Source organism: Bidens hawaiensis, unplaced genomic scaffold (assembly GCF_021521415.1).
Source record: "Bidens hawaiensis isolate Kalapana, Puna unplaced genomic scaffold, B.hawaiensis_p1.1 tig00029399_1, whole genome shotgun sequence".
Taxonomy (NCBI): domain Eukaryota; kingdom Viridiplantae; phylum Streptophyta; class Magnoliopsida; order Asterales; family Asteraceae; genus Bidens; species Bidens hawaiensis.
Genome location: NW_027494875.1, coordinates 193,518 through 217,174, shown reverse-complemented (window position 1 = coordinate 217,174; position 23,657 = coordinate 193,518). Strand labels below are relative to the sequence as shown.

Below are 23,657 nucleotides of genomic sequence, written 5' to 3'. Positions count from 1 at the left end.
CTAGGGGGAGATTGTTGGGTCAAAAGTTTGACCCAAATGAGGAGATTTGACCTAAATGAAGAATATTGAAGATTGGAATCTTCTCAACCTCCTCAGAAACTGCTAAGTATTGAACCCGGGTACACCTTGGACCTTCGAGTAAGCTTTTACTTAGCCGAGTACGAGATTTTGCCTCCCGGGCAAGGTTTTCTTCAAATAGTCTTCTTAAGTGGATATCCGAGCAAGGTATGCTTTTTGGTGATTTTCGAGTAAGGTTCATCTATTTGGCATATCCGAGTAAGGTTCACTTTGTCAAGCAGGATTGTTCTTCAAGACCAAGTATTTTACTCTTCCGAGTAAGGTTTGGTCAACCAAGTCCAAGAAGCCAAGTAATTGGAAGACCGTGCAAGGTATTCTTTAATAATTGTGGTCCAAGTATACTTGATGAGTTGATGGAATATCTCTAAGTTATATCGAGTAAGGTTCTGCTCAAGCAAGGTATGTACTCCCGAATACGCCTTATCAATAAGTTATTCAACTGACAATGAGCCGAACAGGATCATAGAAGAACAAGGTTGCTCGTAAGGATTTGTCGAGCAAAGTTTGATAAGTCCAAGAAGATTGAAGTCTACTCGGTGAATATTTTACTTGTTAAAATATTCTTTAAGTAAAGTCTACCCGGAAACTGATTCCGAGTACACTTCTATGTTTACCAAGTCTGAAGGAAGGCCGAGTACACTGCGTACTCGGAGACTGAAGTTTAATTAAAAGCCTACCTGGAAGACTTGTTTTACACTTAGTATAATTTTTGAATATGTAAATTGAATATGTACTATCGGATAGGGTTTCTAGAAGGAATGACAGCTGTCCTAGGTTGGCAGGCCTATAAATAGAATAATTAGGGCACGCCGCCACGGGACGAGACACGAGACGAGACACGAGACAAGACACGAGAGACAGAGAGGATAAGACCGACACATTAATTAAGAGAATATTTTGTGTGTGACGGCTGTCCTAGGATTCCTCCTAAACCCTAATCGACTATCCTTTTGTATGATTAACGTTATATAAATGGAAATCTTTTGAGTGAATCCTTCGTGTGTCTTCGTATTTTGAATATTCACTGCAACCGTATGTTTGTTATTGATTCCGCCTTTAACAAACGGTCATCTTTCTAAACATAGTAACCCGTCATTAACTCGCTTGTCAACACGATTAATTTTGTGTGAGTTATGACATGATTGATTAAGATCCGATCCGAAACGACCTGACAGAATTAAAATTACTTCTTGAAAAACGGCAAAGATAATTAAGAAAATCTCCAATCCAAACTTACAGTGAAGGAATCGGCTTTTATTGACAAACTTGCATAGTAACGAGTTTTTTGTTGTTGCTGGAAACGAAATTTGTAACGAACACATATTGATGGTTGTGAGATCAAAACAATCCCTGTTTACAAAAAAACTGAAGTGGCTCAATTATCTCAACTCGTCCGAATATGCAACTCCTGGGGTAAAAAAAAAGTTAACCTTGTACGGGGAAATATGAAATTTGAAGTAATGGGTAAATATTTTATTTTATTGAGTTAAGTGCCATTTTAGTACCTGTGGTTTGGCCAAGTACGCAACTTTAATACCTATTCTTTATTTTGTGTAATTGGCTACCTCAGTTTCAAAAAACAAGCATTTTTAGTACTTTTTTTCTAACCCCGTCTATTTTTTCCGTTAAGTCATGGATAATTTATTAACTTCGTTATTTTCTTTTCTTTTAAATGTGTATATCTTATAAACCCTAAACCCCCAAATTAACATCAAAATTAAAATCCTAAATCCCTAAATATCGTAAAAATTCAAACCCTATGATGATATGGAGAAAGGGTTTGGGGATTTAGGATTTGGATTTTTATGTTATGATATGGGAATTTAGGGTTTACAAGATATAAACGTTTAAAAGAAAAGAAAAAACAAAGAAAATAACGAAGTTACCAAATTATCCTGACTTAAAGGAAAAAATAGACGGGGTTAGAAAAAAGTACTAAAAATGCAAGTTTTTTAAAACTGAGGTAGCAATTTGCACTAAAAAAAACATGTACTAAAGTTGCGTAGTTGGTCAAACCGCAGGTACTAAATGACACTTAACTCTTATTTCAATTAGTTGGTAGGGATATACATGATATTTTAAGTTTATGTTGGACATATATGATATTTTATAAATTCATAGAGATATACATGAAATCCTCCCATCCCTATAATATATAACCGGAATGGTTTCATTCGTTAGTAAATTGGTAAAATTATCACTTCTGATGTTCTGTAATTTGTTCTTTCCATACCAAAACTAATCAATGACAATCCAAGTAAAACCCTCAATGAGTCAAACTTTTGTAAGTTTACCAACATAGTGTATTCAAACACAAATTCAAGTACCATTAAAAATCAGTTAGCCTCATCACCTGCAGGATCATCACCAAGCAATTAAGGTGAAGAAAGGACCTTCAAATTTGATGGACGGATGAAACCTTTAGCTTCCAAACGTTTCAAAACCTACAAACATATTTTAACATTATGTTAATTTGCCCGTGCTTGACATAAACGAAACCAGATTCATATCAAAGACACAAATTTCCAAAAGAGAAGTAAGCTAGCTTACCTTAAAACTGTGACGCCCAATTTTGAGCACCTTGACATGACGAAGCTTGAGTAGAAATCTTTCAAGAGTCTCTTCTTCTTCCAATTCATCGGTTGTCCCATGCCAATAGTTTATGTCAACTTCAACTAAAGATGACACATTCAGCAACAAAAGCTTCCTGATCATTAACCAACTTTTATATGTTAGTGACAAGATGTTAGGAGCATTGGTTTCGATTATATCTTCAATATGACGACCTGTGTATTCATTGAACACCAAGTTCTTAACGCTCTTTGAGGTGATATTGAGCCGCGTGCAACCGTGGCACTTGTCCAACACCAGAGTTTCCAATACAGGACTCCCAGATAATATGTTTTGAATCAAACCTTCATCTAATTTACAATAATCGGAAATACATAAAGTCCTAAGGTTTTTCCAACTAATTGCCATTGTAGGATTTAGCAAACAGCCAGAGAATTTCAGATATGTAAAACATGAGCTGATAAAAACAAACTGATCAACGGGGAACTCGGTTTGGATTTCCATACACCATAACCCCAAATGAAGCTCTTCAACGTTACAATTCACAGCATAACGAACCCAATTGTGGATATGAGATTCATAGCTACTTATGTAGCAGCATGACGTATAGATAGTCACTTCGAATTTCTTGAGCTTCAACTGGCGTCGTTGAGTTAGCGCTTTATCGACGAAAGAAATAAAATCTGGGTTTTCTTCCTCATCCTCATCAGCATATACGAATATGAGATTAGGAACCTGATGCCAAATATGTTTCCATCGTTTGGAGAGTGTACCCGTTCGAACGGCGTGTTTTGTTTGGGGTAAACGAGAAAGGATTTCAACAAGTAAGCAATCTGGTAACTTACTTATTCCATCTTCGTCTTCAAATCGAATTGGTTTCAGAGGTTGATTTTGACTTTCTTTCGTCATTAGTAGCGCTGAAGCAGAAACTTAAAAACCAAAAGGCTGAAAACATAGCTATTGGTATATAAATACATTTTTAGGATTTAGGTTTCAATACAAATTAATTGTTATAACTTAGGCCCAGCCCGATATTAATAAGCTTTGGTACATATTTTATTGGTATTAACATGATTGTATGGAATAAATGTTTCAATTGAGGGTAAAGTTAACATAAAGAGGAAGATAAATATTAGAAGTGTGAGAAAGATTAGAGACAATACAAAACCCCTTAATTCCCATGTTACAATATTCGTACGACTAGTAATTCTCTTTAACCCCAGACTCACAAACACCCGATACTATAATAGGAATATCCGGCATCCCATGTGACTTCCTCAATGAACGATTTTCTTTTTTATTCGAATATGTGGTTTTTTATATGTAAAGAAAATATTAATCTTCGATTTAGTGGCAAACACAACAGTTCATATTTTCTATATTGTTTCATTCAAGTTATATGTTACAATTGATATTCTGTAAGACTAATATATAGCTCATCTACACGTACACTGCAGGTTCTTTATGTTTTGAATTGGTTTTATTGGTTATCTAAAAACAACTGAAATTATTTTAGTTAAAAATTTAACTCTTCATTTAATTGAACATGAAGCAGGATGAATTTTTTTTTATTGGAAATTACAACTCTAAATTTCTTAGAAATGGCCTTGATCTTTTACTCGTTTTAGGCCATCAAAATTGATCGTTGGCCGTTCCTGCCCACCCGTGTATAGCATGAGTCATTATTCTAGTATTACAATAAATATTTAGAAAATGTCTAGGGTTTTGTGCAACTACTAATACAATAAAAAACAAATACCCTTAAATATCCATGTCTATTATTGACCTACTGACACATGCCACGTAAACCCTAGATTCCCTAAAACAATAATACTTCTAAGATTGTCCTTTGTGGCCTCGCCACCACCGCTACAAGCAGCCTGGCGTGGGCCACATTGGCAAGGAACACCAAAACGCACCGACGCAACTGCCTTCGGGAGCAAGCGGTCGCGAGCCCGGGTGGTAGCGTGGATTAAAGCCAGACGAATGTTGTTGCTTTTTTTATGTGTGTGTTAAATCGGTAAAGAAGAAGAGGTGGAGAAGAAGAAGAAAAGAGAAAGAAGAATGAGAGTTTTTTTATTTAACCTAATTTTTAATGGGCTTGTTAAGAAAGGTATTAAATGGGCCATTTTTTTTTTCATTTTGACTTGGGAAAATTTTATTATAATTTCTAATGTTTGGGTTTTTATTTTACAAAACTTAAGCTTTTTTTAATACAATCTATAATTTATATAAGTTTGGGTTTTTTTCCTAGTACTAGTATATAATTTTTATCTCTTATTATACAATAGTATATTTTAGTTTTTATTCTTGTTTTAAATTTTATTTTTTTAAATCATATAATTCGCTTAAGCTATCTTTCGCCTGAACCACAATAGGCTCAGGCGGCTTTAGCAATTGTCCAGTCAACATTCAGTCAGCACTGCATGACATAAAATTATTGGATGAATTCGGAGCCCGGCTTCAGTGACAACACACAGTCTAAGTCTTCACGAGTTGATTATTGCGCAGTCTTCTCACATATGGTCATTTATTCACGAGTTCTGTAATAACTTTGGTTTAAAAAAGCGCGCCTGAGGCGAGCCGAGGCGAGAGGCGACCTAAGGCGAGAGCTTCATCGCTTTTGCCTACTCAAGGAGAGCAATGTTCAAAAGGCGAGAGTGAGGCGCTATATTTAGGCAAAAAGCGGCCTGAGGCGAACCCGAGGCGAGCGACTTTCGTACAGATGTCGTTTTTATGCATCAAAATGTTGTAAAACATGTTTTTTAGGTTGTACATGTAGATAATTTATATATTGAATCATATATAACATCTATTTATTGCTACATTTAGAGTTGGGATGTTAAAAACATAAAATATATATTTTAAAAAATTATATAAAAACCTTACGCCTCATATACGAAAAGCTTTCGCTTTTTGCGCTTTGCGCTTCGCGCTTCAGTTTTAGACCTCATCGCTTTTGTTCGCCTCTCTCTTTTTAAAACCAAGGTAATAACTCGAAATTTTAAATTATTATTTTATTAATCGTTACTCAACTCGCTTTTATGTTCGAGTTAGTTTATCAAATAAAATATTGCGTTTATCAAATAACTATTATTTTATTATTAATTATTTATCATATATATATATATATATATATATATATATATATTATTTTATTATTAATTATTTATCATATATATATATATATATATATATATATATATATAACTTTCAAATATATATGCATTTTATACCCTTAACAAGACTTTAATCTCTTTTTCATCTCCATCCAAACTTCAGGGATTGAATAGCAAAATCAGTATTAAGTACGAAAGACTTGATATATTAAGTACGAACCGACCCGCCCAAAATGAGCTCCCCTTTGGTGGTGATTAATATCTTACAAACACACACTAAAATGAAATACATAAAGCTCTATTTATAGCCAAACAACTAACATTCTAGAAGCTTTCACCCGTTGAAGCTAAACGCGTGTCCCGAAGCTCTTGTTTCGTGTCCTTTTGCTCGTCGGCTAATGTGGACCCAAAAATATATAATGGGTTTCGTCATTTGATATCACAAGTCATTTAAATTGGCCTTACAATCACCCTACTGACTTATGATATCAAAAACTTTGTTGAACCATGTCTCGAATCTTCACGAATCAACTCGATAAAACCGAAGTGTCTTCAATCACCCCCTCAAGGTATGATCCACCGGGGACAACGATCAAATCACAAGTTTATTATTTCCATGAATGAAATTATTTAAGTAACTCACCCTTAATAAATAAGTATCCCAGATACTCGTATCCCAAGTCTTTCCAAATATCGCCATGGTTCCTAAAAAAAATCCTAAAATGGTCATATTATTCTGTCGGATCCGACATCTGACGGATTATTTAGGCCTATAAGAACTAAAAGGGAATAAGTAGCTATAAACCAAAGCAAACAAGAAACCGGAAACCATGAAGAAGGATCAACAGCTATCAACTATACTTTATAACTTGATTTACAATTAATTACAATCACTTCTTGAAAAATGGCAAGGATAAGAAAAACTCCGATCCAAACTTGCAACAGTGAAAGAATCAGCTTCATTGACAAACTCGCACAGTAATGAGTTTTATTGATGATTGTGAGATCAGAACAATCCCTGTTTACAAAAAAACTGAAGTGGGTCAATTATCTCAACTCGTCCGAAAATGCAAGTCTTGGGGTAAATATGTACCAGATGGAAAAAAGAGTTAACCTTGCATGGGGAAATATGGAATTTTAAGTAAGGGTAAATTTTATATTTCAGCTAGTTGGTAGGGATATACATGATCCTGTTTATGTTGGACATATATGATATTTTATAAATTCATCGAGATATACATGAAATCATCCCTATAAAATATAACCGGAATGGGCTAATTCGTTAGTAAATTGGTAAAATTATCACTTCTAAATTTCAAATGTTCTGTAATTTGTTCTTTCCATACCAAAACTAATCATGACAATCCAAGTAAAACCCTCAACGAGTCAAAACTTTTGTAAGTTTACCAACATAGTGTATGCAAACACAGATTCAAGTACCATTAAAAATCAGCTAGCCTCATCACCAAGCAATTAAGGTGAAGAAGGGACCTTCAAGTTCAATGGACGAATGAAACCTTTAGCTTCCAAACGTTTCAAAACCTACAAAATATTTTAACAGTATGTTAATTCGCCGTGTTTGACATAAACGAAACCAGATTCATATCAAAGACACAAATTTCCAAAAGAGAAGCTTACCTCAAAACAGTGACACCCAATTTTTAGCACCTTGACATGACGAAGCTTGAGTAGAAATCCTTTAAGAGTCTCTTCTTCCAATTCTGCGGCTTTCCCATGCCAATAGTTTATGTCAGCTTCAACTAAAGATGACACATTCAGCAACAAAAGCTTCCCGATCATTAACCAACTTTTATATGTTAGTGACAAAATGTTAGGAGCATTGATTTCAATTATATCTTCATAATGACGACCTGTATATTCATGGAACACCAAGTTCTTAACACTCTTTGAGGTGATATTGAGCCGCGTGTAACCTCTGCACTCGTACAACACCAGAGTTTCCAATACAAGACTCCCAGATAATATGTTTTGAATCAAACCTTCATCTAATTTACGATAATTGGAAATACATAAAAGTCCTAAGGTTTTTCCAACTGATTGCCGTTGTAGGATTTAGCACACAGCCTGACAATTCCAGATCTGTAAAACACGAGTTGATAAAAACAAACTGATCAAGGGGGAACTCGGTTTCGATTTCCATATTCCATAACCCCAAATGAAGCTCTTCAACGCTACAATTCACAGCATAACGGACCCAATTGTGGATATGAGATTCATAGCTTTCTATGTAGCAGCATAACGTATCGAAAACCACTTCAAATTTCTTTAGCTTCAACTGAGGTCGAGTTAAGGTTTTATCGACGAAAGAAATAAAATCAGGGTCCACTTCATCATCGTCATCATCATATACGAATTTGAGATTAGGAACCTTATGCCAAACATGTTTCCATCGTTTAGAAAACACACCTGATCTGATCGCGTATTTTGTTTCGGGTAAACGAGAAAGGATTTCAACAAGTAAGCAATCGGGTAACTTACTGATTTGATCTTCATCATCTTCGGCTTCAATTCGAATCGGTTTCAGAGGTTGATTTTGTTTTTCTTCCGTCATTACTTATGCTTATGAGCAAGAGAAACTTGATAAAAACTAACAATGAAAAGGCTTAAAAGGTAACCATTTATATATAAATACGATTTAGGGTTTAGGTTTCAATACTACTTGTATATTTTAGCCCAGCCCATATTCAAAAACATTATATATTATTATTCCCCATTGTAGAAACTGTTTTTCTAGATGATCATGACCGTTTAAATTTTGATCTCAACCGTTTAAACTCACTAGAAAGTCGTCTAGAAGGAGCAGTTGGTGGACATTTGAGTCTCCCAACCTATTAAACGAGAAAGAATTTCTCATGTTGAGACACCTAATTCCCATCTAATTTTGATATTAGGTGTTGAATTCAATGTGAAAAGCTTAGCATCTAGAAATTGGAACACATTAGTTACATCGTCCGAAGGTATGCGTTCAGACTTAACTTGTTGAAGTTTAACTTCTTAATAGTTTTTTTTTTGAAAAATTGCATATGCAGGTGCAAGGAGAAAGGAGCTACCTAGATGAGCATTAAGTTTAGCTGCTTCAAGAAGATGGGACTTGGCTTTGATATATTCATTAAAGGATAGTACATAGGCTAGTAAAAATAATGTCAAGTAAGAATGCATGAGTATGTGAACCTATGTGTATATTATATCTTCAAGTATTCATTAAGAGTAGAAAGGGTTCAATCAGACACCCCTATATTCATATATTTGGAATGTGTAATATACTAATATGAACTTCAGTCGTCATAATATTTCATGTATGTATAAGTTTGTTGTTTGTGTGAGTTTTTTTAGGTTAATCAAGAATTACACCAATACGGGAGAGGATTGCTAGTGATTTGACTGTAATTGGGGATTAACTTGTTGATCAAGATAATTGTAACATGAATCTAAATAAGTCGGGCGTAGAGTGCGCACTTATTTGATCTTATTATAATTTATAATCTTATTGGTACTTAGGGGCGAAACCCCTAAGCAAGGGAGCATTCCTTGGCGGCACTTGCCTAATATACTAATATGAACTTCAATCGTCACGACATTTCATTTATGTATAAGTTTGTTGTTTGTGTGAATTTGTTTAAGTTAATCAAGGATTACACCAATATGGGAGATGATTGCTAGTGATTTGACTGTAATTGTGGATTAACTTGTTAATCAAGATAATTGTAATATGAATCTAAATAAGTCGGGCGTAGAATGCGCACTTATTTGATCTTATTATAATTTATAATCTTATTGGTACTTAGGGGCGAAACCCCCTAAGCAAGGGGGCATTCCTTGGCGGGTCCTGCCTAATATACTAATATGAACTTCAATCGTCACGACATTTCATTTATGTATAAGTTTGTTGTTTGTGTGAGTTTGCTTAAGTTAATCAAGGATTACACAAATATGGGAGAGGATTGCTAGTGATTTGATTGTAATTGCGGATTAACTTGTTGATCAAGATAATTGTAATAAGAATCTAAATAAGTCGGGCGTAGAATACGCACTTATTTGATCTTATTATAATTTATAATCTTATTGGTACTTAGGGGCGAAACCCCTAAGCAAGGGGGCATTCCTTGGCGGGTGCAGGGCAACGCCCCTAATAGCAGGGTCTAAAGGGCAGAGCCCGTGGCTGGGGTCGAGCTCTTGACAAGTCTTCACCAAGGCAACCGAAAGCAAATATGTGAGGCAATGGTAGTACATCCTGGCTTAAACAGACAATGTTATGGTACGACGATAGCTGGGTTGTTTATAAGGAGGTGGACACCTTCCCATCATAACGCGTTTTTGGGCGCTTAATGGTAATGAATGAGAGGAGAATTCCACAGTTAAGTGTGCTCAGGTGTGAGTGGTATTAGTACGAGTTCGTTGGGTCGACCCGTAAAACAAGTTATTAGTTAAGTAGTTTATTTAGTTATACTAGTTATACTATGATTTTTAGAATATTAATTTGTTTGGTTTCTCTATTATAAAATAATTACAAAATTGTACTTGTATAGTTCCTAGAACAACTATCATATGTATACTAACTCACGACTAAACACCATTTTTAATCAATATACTAATATTTAAAAAAAAACTTGAAATCTGCATTAGTTACTAACAATGTTTTGAAGAAATATACACATATGATTCCGTATGTGGATTCTAACACGTATAGCTTGACCCATCTCACCCATTCAATCTGATTAGACACGTAACATAATATTATGCCCTGTTAGGGGTGTTTATAGTGGTTTGGCCGGTCTGACATCATGAACTCAAAAACAACCAGAACTACATGCATATTCGTGGGTTAACTCAAACACAACATAATACGTAATTGGAAACTTGGAAGCCTAATCAATGCCTTGATAGGCTTCTTATTTTAATTTTCAAGTTCGTGTATTAATTATATTTGTTATGAAGTGTTTTCAAGTCAAGGATTTATGAATGGAAATACATGCCAAAAGAGTCAAGGTAGATGATTATCTAGGAAAAAGGCCACAAGTGTACTTTTTATCAAAGTTTCAAGTCATATGTGGATTTATGTTACGTTAGCTATAACAGCAAGCCCACAAGTATTCACCTTTTATCAAGTTGCACCAATTTTTTAGGAGAAAATTCCAATTTGACTCCCTGAATTATACCATGAGACAAATAGCCCCTGAAAACTAATTTGCGTATTTTGCGCACATGTGTTTACTGGGCGGGTTTTTTTGGCTCCCTGGTAGTGTTTATTATGATCAGATGACTCCCTGCAGTGTTAAATACTTGGTTAAATGACTATTATACCCTTCATCTTCATCTTCATCATTAACATTCAAACACATCAAGAACATCAACACATAAACCCAGATAATCAACAACATCAAGAACCCTAACACAAACACAAACCCAAAAAATCAAGAACATCATCCCCGTCTAAGAACCCTAACCCATAAATCTTATACAAATACATAAATTAACATCATCATTCAAACACAAACTCATATCTTCATCTTCATCATTCATCATTCGTCTTCATCTTCTTCACCCACAACCCATCACCGCCGCCGTCACCACCATCCCTTCGCCACACCACCACCACCATAGCCGGAAAATCACGAACACGTTGCCGGAAATCAACATACCCACTACTCATATCTTTATCTTCATCGCCACCACCCATCTTCTTCACCCGCAACCCGTCGCCGTCGCCGTACCTCTTTGCCGGAAAATCGGATTCTGGCCACCGGCTGCCGGAAAATCGGATTTCGGCCCTTTACACATCTTCAACCTCCATCATCACATTACTACTCACCAAACACCATGCGCTACCATTCTTGCTCACCAAAGTGGCATCATCATGTTTATTTTCAAATCTCATCCACACCTTAGATCTAGATCTATATTTTTTTTGTTAAAATTCTTGTATAAAACCTATGGGTTTGTAGTGGGAAGTTTTCTGGTGGACGACGACAGTGACGTGGCGACGGGGGAGGGATGAGAGAGTTGAGAAGATGATGATGATGGTTGAGATGATGATAATGATGATGATGAGCTGCTAGTATTATTATTATTATTACTATTATTGTTATTATTATTATTAGATATTATTATTATTATTATTATTATTATTATTTGTCTAATTACTAAAGTACCCTCAACCAGGGGCTCAATACACTCAACCAGAGGCTTATATTACATTTATAAAAATCTTGAGGGTAGAAACTTCGCAAATTAGTTTTCAGGGGCTATTCCGTCTCCCGACAATATAATTCAGGGAGTCAAATTGGAATTTTCTCATTTTTAGAAAGACAAATAATGTCACTACCCACGATTAATTAAAATGATTGGTGCCTTCAAATTAATTTGAATATAATCAACATGCTCTTTTACGTAATTTTTTAGGAATTACGAATATTTATATTGAAAGGTATATACGTGAGACAAAATTTACTAAATGAATCTTAATCTATTTATTTTAAATACCCTATTATAACCTATAATCATACCGTGGTCTCGTTTTATAATACCTCGAGAGCTAATGCAACTATTTTAGTAAAATTGAACTGTCTAAGTTCTCGTGCAATCACACCAAAAACTCGAGTTCCTTTTGGATTTCCTTATTGATCAATCACAATTGCAACATTACTTTACTTTTTATCCAAGAGAAACCTGTGACTCAACTTTTGTTAGTTAACAAACAAAGTGTAAATAAACACAAATTCAAAGCGCCATTAAATTTGATGGACCATCACCGAGAAGAAGGGACCTTTAAGTTTGATGGACGGATGAAACCCTTCACTTCCAAATGATTCAAAACCTACAAATGATTTTTAACATTATCTTTGCCCACATTTGACATAAACAAAACCATATTCGATTATATGAATGACACAAATTGCCAAAATAGAAATAAGTTTACCTTAAAACAGTAACCCCCAATTTTAAGCACCCTGACATGACGAAGGTTGAGTATAAATCCTTTAAGCGTCTCTTCTTCATCTTCAGCGGTTGTCAATAATCTAGGCGTCCCGTGCCAATAATATAACTCCGCTTTAACTAAAGATGACACATTTAGCAACAAAAGCTTCCTAATAGATACATTATCTTTAATTTTTAGTGACACGATATTAGGAGCATTGATTTCGAAATTATGACCATTTCCAAAATTATAAATGTATCCTGAGAACACCAAGTTCTTTACACTCTTTGAGTTGATATTGAGCCGCATGTAACATTACAACTATTCAACTCTAGAGTTTCCAATACATGACTACCTGATAATATATTTTCAATCAAATCTTCATCCAACTTCCCACACGATATGCATAAACTCTTAAGGTTTTTCCAACTAATTGCCACGGTAGTATTTAGTACACAGCCTGACAATGTCAAATCAGTAAAACATGAATTGATGAAAAATAACTCATCTAGCGGAACCTTAGGTACCTGCTCCACATTCCATAACCTCAAATGAAGCTCTTCAGCGTTACAACCGATAGCATATTGAATCCACCTGTGGATATGAGATACAAAGCGATAATCGCAACACACTTTGAATTTCTTGAGCTTCAATTGCCGACGTTGAGTTAGGATTTTCTCGACGAAAGAAAAGAAATCGGGACTCGCATCATAAGGATGTAAGAATATGAGATTAGGAACCGAGTGCCAAATATGTTCCCATCGTTTAGAGAGCGCACACGTTCTAACAACGTCTAATATTCCGGGTAAATGAGAAAGGATTTCAACAATTAAGCAATCCGGTAACTTACTGATTCGATCTTCATCTTTGTCTTCAAGTTGAATCAGTTTCAGGGGTTGATTTTGCTCTTCATGCACCATTTGTAATGTGGCAAGAGAAACTTGCAAATTCACAACAGGCAAAAAAGGTAAACAAACATTAATATACAAATATGAATTATGGTTTAGGTTTCAATACTATTTGTTGTATGTTAGGCCTAACCCGATATTTACAAGCTTTATTAATTACTGAAGAAACACTAAGTGACCCCGGGCAGATTATGGATAATCTGGGGGTTAAGTAATGTTTCCCACGAGGGTTAGGTCCGGCAAAGAAGGATGTTCAGATGACCTGCAAAACAGACACCGTGAGCTCGTCACTGAGAAGGGGGGGGGGGTTCCTCCTTGTGACCACCCTCCGGCGTGAGAATCAGACTAGATTGCTCTGAATATAAGTATATATTGAGAGAGATTGCTAGAGAAGATAAGATACAAGATAATAATACCGTTCCAAGGTGTTGGAGTATTTATAGCCGAAGGTAGGTTTCCAAGCAGGTACAGCCAGCTGTATAATATTCCTGTTCTACCAACTGTGGGCTACGCACGTGCCATGCCAGTGGTTGGTGGGTAGGCAGCGGCTGATAGTGTGTACTGTTCCTTTTCCGCCGGCTGTGTACTATTCCTTTTCCACCAACTGCAGGCTATGTGCGTGCCACGACAAGGGTTGGTGAGTAGGCAGCGGCTAATAGTGACAAACAGTACTAGAGCGTGCTCCTCCTCGTACTGTTGTCGGTGAGCTGTCACCCTGTGATTGGTTCATGGGCTGCTTTGGTCAGATCTTGTCTATTTTGTCCATACCTTGGCAGGTATAGTACAAAAGATCTTCCAGAAGCGTACGGACTGGCTCATTTGGGCGGGAGTATTCCCGCCTTGCTCATTCCTTCAGGTGACACTGAGTTATTGAGAGTTAGTGCCTTGTGCGTGTAGCCTTGCTATTAGTGCGGGTAGCCTTCCCTGATGGCTTGTATCCGCAGCTGCGGGAACAGGCGGAGTACTTCACCATTGGGAGGCTTTTCCTGCAAGAACAGCTGGCGTACTGCGCGTAAGGTCTTCATCTCTGAGCATGGTGGGTCCTGCGGAACCAGTTGGTCCTTGCGCAGACGTCCCTCTTCAAGGTGAGTCTTGCGGGTCCAACTGGGCTCTGCTGGGACCTACCTCTTCAAGTCCCCCCAGTCCAATGTTCTTCTCATGAATTGTTAATAAGTGAGGTGAACTTTTGGACTTAAACAAGGGTTTTGAAAAGGGTTTTTAGTTCTAAGGTTGTCCGTGGGGATTCTTCCCGCGGTTTCCCTAATGTCACGTGCAGAAATTCCCGACTTTTCTGCTTGGTCTTTGGGTATGATGCGGGTAGGTGTGTAGCCTCCTCGCAAGTCAGGAGCGTTGAGTTTCACTTGTGTAGATTCTCCACGAGGTTTTGGTAGTTTTAAACATAGTGATCAATTATGTTAAACAACCAATTCCATCTTGGAGCTTCAAACAATCTAGTTCTCAACGTTCCCGCTATGCGGGGATGTTATTTCCCTTTCCGCAAGCATGGCCCAGAAGATCCTTCTTGGTTTCAATTCCCTGCGAGTGCTAAGTATGTGAAGGGTTTCGCCTTGACACTGTACCCGCACTCGTCTTATGGTTACTTTACTTCCAAGGTATTCTTGGCTTCAATTCCCAGCAGGTGCTAGGTATGTGAAGGGTTTCGCCTTGACGCTGTACCCGCACCTGTCTTACGGTTTTTTGGTTACCAAGGTAAGGGGGTATATTCCCTCTTATTTTTGAATCTTTGAATCTTTTTGAATTTCTTTGAAATTCGAAGAGTTGGTGAAAGGATAAGAACAGTCCAAACTGTTGAAGGGACGTTAGTGTCCGACGGTTTCTTCTGACAGTTTCAGGACGTGCAGGAAGTTATGACGACGTGACAGTATATGGTCATTCCAGACGCTTTATCAGGCGCGTGGGCGCGAGTTTTCGGGCGCGTGGGTGCGGATTTTACGGCGCGCGTCCTGTCAACAGCTGTTGCCAGCTTGCTTTTTCCACGTGTCATAGTTTCATTGCACCTGCCCTTTTCTCTCTCCTCCGCATTAAATTCATCGCATTCATTGCGATGAGTATATAAAGGGGGAGAGGGTTCATGTTAATCCGTACTTTCAATTCTTTCTTCTTCCTCTAAGCGATTTCCGGCGAATACTCAACTTTCTGTCGAGCATTCTCCTGAAATCGTTCTTCACCTCCAAAACATGTCGTCTACTCATGATCTAGAAGCTACCGCCGAGGAGTCTGACGCGTAAGTCGAGAACCCGACGTCTACATCTGATAAAGACGATAAGAGCACTGCTGGCGAATGCCAGTGTGCTCTTCCCATCGAGCTTTATCAATACATCGTCAGGAAGTTCATGCTCGAGCCGTTCGAGCCTGAGTTTCCTGAGCCTCACCAGACGGTGTATGATGCCCCCAAGGGCAAAATAGGGGTATATGCCGCCTTATTCGTCTATGGGAATCTCAGGTTCCCATTGACGAAGTTTGTATACCGTGTTCTGGATAGGCACGGTGTGCACCTGACAGAGGTACACCCAATGGCGATCGCCAAGATCCGCTATTTTGAGTGGGTGTGCCTCATTCTTGGCTTGGAGCCCCATGTCGACCGCCTGATGACCTTCTACTCCTGGAGGTGCATCCAAGGCTGGTACACCCTGGTCACCCGGATCAAGGGTTTGAAGATCTGTGCTATCGAGCGCAGTCTTCGGTCTTGAAAGCGGGAGTTCTTTTACATCTCTGCCCGTGTCGTCCCCATAGCGATGACATTCAAGAACGGGAGAGCACTCCCCAGCCTTTACGCCTCCAACTACCAGGAGGTGGAATGGTTTTCCAAGATTTCCCGGATCCAGACTCCGGTTTACCGCTTTCCGGAGTCCGGGATGGTGATGCTCGGTATGAGCCGGGTGTGGAAGGATGCTGGGGCGGAGGCGCCACAGATTCCCATCGTACTTGAATACGGTTTGAACTTTATCCCTTACGGTATGCTCCGTCTTCTTTGTTGATTTTGGGTTTTCTTCTAACTGTTTTTCTTTTTATTTCAGAGGGGAATGATTTGCAATCACTCCTACATCCGCGGGAGGTTGATGGTCCCGCTCGGTTGGGTACTCGTGCTCTTGATGAGAACGAGTTGCCCATCCTTGCGCAGACGGCGGATCGGTTTGTGGAGGCCTACCCGCCAGGCCACGAGATACTGAGCGCCACGGGGCCAGGTAAAAGTTATTTAACCCTCGCCCTCTGAATGCTCAAACCTCTGCTGGAATTCCTCTAATCTTGTCATCTTCTGATGAGGAATCCGCAGATGGTCCTTTCCTTGCGCGGAAGAAGGCTGCTGGCGGGAAGGGCAAGGCGAATGTAGCCTCCACTGCCGACAAGGGGAACCGGTCTGAGTCGGAGACCGAGAGTGAAGAGGCGGCGGGGAATCCGGGTGGTGTTGAGACCACTGCTCCGGAGGTTGAAACGGCTGTCACCTCCGAGCAGCCCAGGACGACGACGGTGACCGGTACGAAGAGGCCGGCTCCATCGGGTTCGTCCCCGCCCGTTCGCACCTTCAAGCTCAAAAGGACTCGTAAGTGTAAATAACTTTAACTTCATATCTTTCCGCTATTATACTTATATATCGTCTTCGTGCAGGCGTGGATGCTACCGCATTCCAGGGAGGAGCACCTCTGGACCCATGACGGTAGGTTTGGTCAACCTACCCGAGGCGATGACCCAGGCGGCTGCGCCTGCTTCAAGTGTTGGTTCGGTTGCTCATCCCGTTGAGCCAACTGTTCCAGCTGTAACATCATCCCCGCCGGCCGTAAATGCCATTTTCACAGAATCCATCACTGAGCCGGTGGTAATTTCTCTTGCGGGTTCTTCCGCAGCAACCTCCACGGTTGTGAGTTCACCTCCGGTGAGTTCACCACCGTTGGTTTCCACTGCAGCGGCTTCCATCATGCCTCCTCCGGCGCCGGCGACTACGGCCGGTCCTTCAGGTACGTTCGGGGTTGGGGCGTCTAGCCAATCCTTGCCTCCTTCCCGTCTCTCTAACCTTTTGGATGGATATCCCTTAGGTTCAGGTGATGGTTGGTTTAGCCATCTTTGGTTTGGGTTTAGATGAGACAGATGCGATGCATACCTGGGGGATACCGGTGATCATCGCTACACCCTCAGCAGTTGGCCATCCCATCATGCCGTGAACTGAAGATACCACGGCGTTGAATCTTGCCATCCCGTCTCTCCCGAAGAGAATGTCGTATGTGTGGTGTGGCTTCCTCATTACGATGAAGTCCACGTCTTCTGTGCGGGAGTATTTCCCGTCCGTGAGAATGACGGGGAAAGATAGGATACCCAGGGGGGTGTTTGTGCTGCCGTCGAACCCTTCCATTGAGGCGTAAACCGTCTCCAGGCGTTCTTTGTCTTCGTCGTCTAGCTTGTTGAAGAACTGCCTGTACATAACCGTTGACGAGGCGCCGTTGTCAGCAAGAGTGCGGGAAGTTATGTAATGCCCCAGCTGGCTTTTGATGACGATAGGGCCTTCTTTGCTGGGTCCTCCTGGCACTCGCGGGAAGCGCACCTCAGCTTCCTTCCATGCGCATGGTTCTGTCGTTCGTCTTTTTTTTCCTCTGATGTTGCCATGAACCATGTGGATGCTGATGTCAACGGGCTTTCGTCCGTTGCCTCTATACCGGTTGTCATTCCTCCCTCCATTCTTGATTGATGCCACAAGGTGTGCAAGTCTTCCATCCTTGACGAATGTTTCAACAATATCCTTCAAGGATGTACACTCCTCTGTGTTGTGACCCTTTGTCCCGTGGAAGTCACAGGATTTGCTCTGATCCGCATTAGGTCGCTGCCGGATCATTGGAGCTTTTGGCCATGAGAGTTTTTCGGTGGCAAATATCTCCGTGACACTTTTGGTGAGTGGCGTCCACCGGTGTTTTCGGCTTGAAGGGTGCGTGTTAACCCTTCCGCCAACAAGAGGGCGAGAGCTGGATGAGGTGTCAAAGTTTACCCTTGATTGCCAAATACCTAGCTTCCTCTTTTTGTTCTGCCGGGCGGTCCGAACATTGTTTTCTCTGGTCCTCTGCGTGTATAGGTTAGTGTTCTGGGGAAGATCCCTACCCAGTTGCTTCTCTGTTTCGGCAAAGCGCTTGGCCGCCGTCATGATGGCATCCCATGTGGATGGCATGCCGTCCTTACCCGTCAACTTGCGGATAAGCTCTGGGTACTCTGCGCCCTGGATAAAAGCGGCGCGAACAAGATCTTCGCTTATGGTGCCCAGACTCAGCTTTTTGGAATTGAAGCGAGTGATGAAGTCTAGTAAAGATTCATCCTCCTCTCTAACGCAGTTGAGGATCGTCCACTGCTCTTCACTATGTTTCCTCTGTTGACTGAAGTGTTGGCTGAACTTGTGTTGAAAGTCCGCCCAATCATAGATGTGGTGGACCGGTAAACGATCAAACCACGCCCTGGCCGCTCCAACCAGCATCATCTGGAACATATAACACCACGTGGGTTCCGTCCAGTTGCTGACAGTTGCCCCAGCTATGAATCTGTTCAAGTGATCGTCTGGGTCGGACATACCATCATAAGTGCCTATGTTGGACATTTGTTTGGCACTTTTCGGGGGCGATTGCTTCCGCAATGTCCCTTGCAAACTTGGACGTTCCCGCATTTGCAACAGTTGGTCTAAAGGTTTTGGAGAAGTCACGTGGGTTTCCCCCCGCGGTCCTTGGTTTGAAGGTTTCTCCGAAATTCCTTCTTGGTTGGAAGTCCGTTTCCTTACGCTTCCCTTTCGCCCTATGGCGAGGGTTTGCGTCGGTGTCGGATTCTTCCCGATCATCGTCCGAGTACTCGCACTCACTGCTCATGTTGAGCTGTTGTCGAGTGCTTCCGAATTCGTCAGCCTGTTGGAGTGAACGCAAGCGTTCATCCAACTCAGCTTGGAATTCCTTCTGACGTGCTTCGGCCCACGCCTTAACTTGATCGAGTGTTTGGCGGGGGAGCCTTGTCTGTTTCTCCAACTGGGCATCGGTGAGTCCCAGTGAAAGATTGTTTACTGCACTTGCCCCGGCTTGGGTAATCGGGGTAGTGTTCGTAAAATTTGTGTAACCACCGGTGTTCCCCCCAGTAGCTGGGGTTGTGATTACCGGGGTTTCTTGGTCACTCACTGGCCTTGGGACCGGAGTAACGTTAATCATCTTTTCAGAGGTTTTTTGAAAAAACTGAGAATTAGTTCTAGCTTTTATGCACGGATGGCGCCAATGAAGAAACACTAAGTGACCCCAGGCAGATTATGGATAATCTGGGGGTTAAGTAATGTTTCCCACGAGGGTTAGGTCCGGCAAAGAAGGATGTTCAGATGACCTGCAAAACAGACACCGTGAGCTCGTCACCGAGAAGGGGGGGGGGTTCCTCCTTGTGACCACCCTCAGGCGTGAGAATCAGACTAGATTGCTCTGAATATAAGTATATATTGAGAGAGATTGCTAGAGAAGATAAGATACAAGATAATAATACCGTTCCAAGGTGTTGGAGTATTTATAGCCGAAGGTAGGTTTCCAAGCAGGTACAGCCAGCTGTATAATATTCCTGTTCTACCAACTGTGGGCTACGCACGTGCCATGCCAGTGGTTGGTGGGTAGGCAGCGGCTAATAGTGTGTACTGTTCCTTTTCCGCCGGCTGTGTACTATTCCTTTTCCACCAACTGCAGGCTATGTGCGTGCCACGACAAGGGTTGGTGAGTAGGCAGCGGCTAATAGTGACAAACAGTACTAGAGCGTGCTCCTCCTCATACTGTTGTCGGTGAGCTGTCACCCTGTGATTGGTTCATGGGCTGCTTTGGTCAGATCTTGTCTATTTTGTCCATACCTTGGCAGGTATAGTACAAAAGATCTTCCAGAAGCGTACGGACTGGCTCATTTGGGCGGGAGTATTCCCGCCTTGCTCATTCCTTCAGGTGACACTGAGTTATTGAGAGTTAGTGCCTTGTGCGTGTAGCCTTGCTATTAGTGCGGGTAGCCTTCCCTGATGGCTTGTATCCGCAGCTGCGGGAACAGGCGGAGTACTTCCCTCCCTGATGGCTTGTATCAGTTTAGCAGTTTTCAGTATTCTCAACAAGTTACTGGACGGTTACCCTTTTTTCCTCCCCACGTCAATCTCCGTATAATTGAAGGCGATGATGAATTTAGAGCAGCGCCGTGTCATCTTTACACGAGATCTCTTCTTCGTCTCAAATCATCATCGTCTACTTTTGCTACCTGCTCACGGTTCGTTTCTTCTCCGACTTGTATATCATTTCTCTTCTTTCTTCTGAATTACCCAATACAATTTATTTAACCAGTTTTTTGTTTCAATTTTAACTCTTACTGCTTCAATCAGCCAATAATTGTTCGTCTTTTCTCTGCTTTTGTTTAGTTGTTCTTTTTCCTAACGAATTAGGTCTTAAATCTGCAAATTAACCTGTTTTCATTCTAATTTTACATGTTTTTGCTTTGAATTAGGTCCCCAATAAGTCTAATTTGCAGTCCCTTTTTATTGATGGGTTTGAAATCTGAGTCTATATAGGAATTAATAAGTCTAGCAGAAGATATGTTATTAGATGAAATTGATGTCTTTTTGTTGTTATAAATGAATCTCATGTGTTTGCTAAATACTGTTTTAGTGCTCACTAAAACTTGCTTGCAAGTTGCAACTATTTTTCTATTTAAGTGACCGTAATAATAGTCCATGAAGAATTACAGAACCTGTTTTATTCTTCATATATTATTGCAAATCACCTTGGTCTAATAAATACCATCCACCGTTGAAAGAGGGGATTTATCCATCATCCGAATTAAGGAAGCTAGAAGTTGAAGCAACTGAAATATTTACAGAATATCGTGACGAGTGAGGTCCCTTACTCACCTCGTCTTAAATTGCATTCATTTCCTGACCTAATACTAACTAATTTTTGTAAATGGCTTGTCTGTTAGGTATCATGAAGGTGGTATTTCATCAGTTTATCTGAGGGAAGAGGATGATAATGAAGGCTTTGCATCCCACTTCTTGATTACAAAAGGTTTCTGTATAACCCGTGTTAATGAACGAAATTTCATTATCGTGTTCGTTTGTTAAGAAAATGAATTTGTTCGTGTTCGTTCGTTCATTAAAATTTTAAACAAACAAAAACGAACTTACATGTATACAAACGAACACAACTGAGCATATATTAATTTAATAATAACAAACAAAATTGTTAATCACAAGCATTAGACACAACCACCCAAAAGACAAGTCAGGTTTAACTTAGAAATACTTGATATAATAATCATAACCAACATTTGCTCTTTAAATTTAAACTCGTCAGAGAATGTGAGTAAATTTATACAAAGTTTAAATGTATGGATATTAAACTAAAAAAAACATAAAATATAAAGAGTCTTTATTGTATGAACATAAACAAACGAACATGAACGAACAAACGTGACATCTATTCATGTTTGTTCGTTCATTAAATGGACGAACGTAAACGAATGATTTGCTGAACATTCGGTTTATTAGCAAACCTAATTGAATTCTTTAACTACGTTCCTGCACTTTCAAAAATCTCATGATATTTAAAGACGGATCAAAATCTGCACACGGTGTAAGAGGTTATCTTCATGAAGATGGATGGTATGCCATACATGTTATTAAGGTATTTTCGTCTGCCTTATTTATTTGTTTGTTTATTTTTTTTTTGTTATGGAAAACAATATTATCCAACATTTTACTACATTGTATATTATCAATTTTTGGCTTATTGTTCAGGTGGGACTAGAAGCACGAGGAATGGCTCATTATTGTTCAAATTGATTGGCACCCTTATTTCTTCTGCACCTACAGAAGGAATTAACAAGGAAGATTTCTACAAAAACAAGTTCGGTTCTCGTGCTGAGCAAATGCTTGCTCGTATGACTCAGGAATCTCACTTTACCATCTTTTTCATCTATTCACTTCTAATTTTCAGTTAATAGGATGATAATATACAGCTATACACATTGTAACATTGCAGGTTTATAAAGGACATGGATTGGTTTATAACTTGTCTGGCCTAACGTAAGTTCTCTTATCACGGTCTGAATTATGATTACTTAAAAGAGTTCATTTGGTGTGTTTTATTTGGGAAACAAAGGAAGTTCTCTGGATAACCATAGGCACATACTTTTTGCAGAGAAGAGTTAATGAGTAGGTATTTCACACAGGGGAAGTTTATTAATAATGACAGGTAGTCTTTATGTTATGAATTTTATGTTCAAAAAGGAAAAAGAAATATAGTTTATTAATATTGTTTCAAATCTAGGGACTTTCTTGTGGAGTATGCAAGGAAAGTTTGGTTAGACAGAGCAAAGTTTGGTTAGAAGGAGCAGGCGAGTTTCTTCAAGGTTTCTTCAAGATCTGAACAATGGACTTGAGGAGGTTATAGAAAATACTCTGTAAACATATCGGGTGTCCCTTATTATGTGGTATGTGATTAGGAAAATATGATTTACTGCAACAGTTTTGGTTTTGGTTATATGTTGTTATATAACTGAATTTGTGTTTATTGCAGATTAACGGAAAGCGTAAATTAAGTGATGGCCAACCTGCAGAAGTGGTCCTCATAGCTTTTCAAGTGGCTTATAATTGACCAACTGAAGTTGTTCCTATACATGTGTGTGTGTGTGTGTGTGTGTAATCTTCACTTCCAATATATTTGATACTCATGTATAGGAGACTAGCCTTATGCAAATTGTTTAGAGTAGTTTCGTTGTTCTTTTGGGCTTTTTGGGAACATGTCTTGTCTCTTGAGTGCATTTATTTTGTAAGTTTCTTCAGTCACTACTGAATTAATTTGGTCGTGTATTCGTCACATTCCCGCGTTAATGTTCCCGTCCACCGGACGGGTAAAATACTAGTTACTATAAATACAAGGAGGTTAGAGATAGACCGGCTTCAGATGCAACAATCTCAGAACAATATAAGACAAGCAATCCTCGATTTCCACTACTACACAAGTGGGCAAAACCGACCGAAATTTGAGGCCAACCCAAATAGTCACA

The 23,657-nt window shown here is 39.6% G+C and overlaps 1 protein-coding gene, 1 long non-coding RNA gene and 3 pseudogenes across 2 annotated transcripts; 2 read left to right on the top strand and 3 right to left on the bottom strand.

Moving 5' to 3' along the window:
- Positions 1-2,176: 2,176 nt before the first annotated feature.
- On the bottom strand, positions 2,177-3,558 carry LOC143578945 (F-box/LRR-repeat protein 25-like). The gene is made up of 2 exons (XM_077062387.1): positions 2,629-3,558; positions 2,177-2,522 (listed from the first exon to the last, which is right to left on the bottom strand). The coding sequence occupies exons 1-2, from the start codon at positions 3,556-3,558 to the stop codon at positions 2,454-2,456; spliced, it is 999 nt and encodes a 332-aa protein (XP_076918502.1). The 3' UTR covers positions 2,177-2,453.
- Positions 3,559-7,241: 3,683 nt separating this feature from the next.
- On the bottom strand, positions 7,242-8,358 carry LOC143578944 (F-box/LRR-repeat protein 25-like; annotated as a pseudogene).
- Positions 8,359-11,063: 2,705 nt separating this feature from the next.
- Positions 11,064-11,965, top strand: LOC143578937 (uncharacterized). The gene is made up of 2 exons (XR_013143364.1): positions 11,064-11,844; positions 11,888-11,965. It is a non-coding gene; the product is annotated as an uncharacterized LOC143578937 (long non-coding RNA).
- A 657-nt stretch (positions 11,966-12,622) lies between these two features.
- LOC143578942 (F-box/LRR-repeat protein 25-like) lies at positions 12,623-13,625 on the bottom strand (annotated as a pseudogene).
- An 8,561-nt stretch (positions 13,626-22,186) lies between these two features.
- Positions 22,187-23,245, top strand: LOC143578941 (uncharacterized; annotated as a pseudogene).
- The last annotated feature ends 412 nt before the right edge of the window (positions 23,246-23,657 follow it).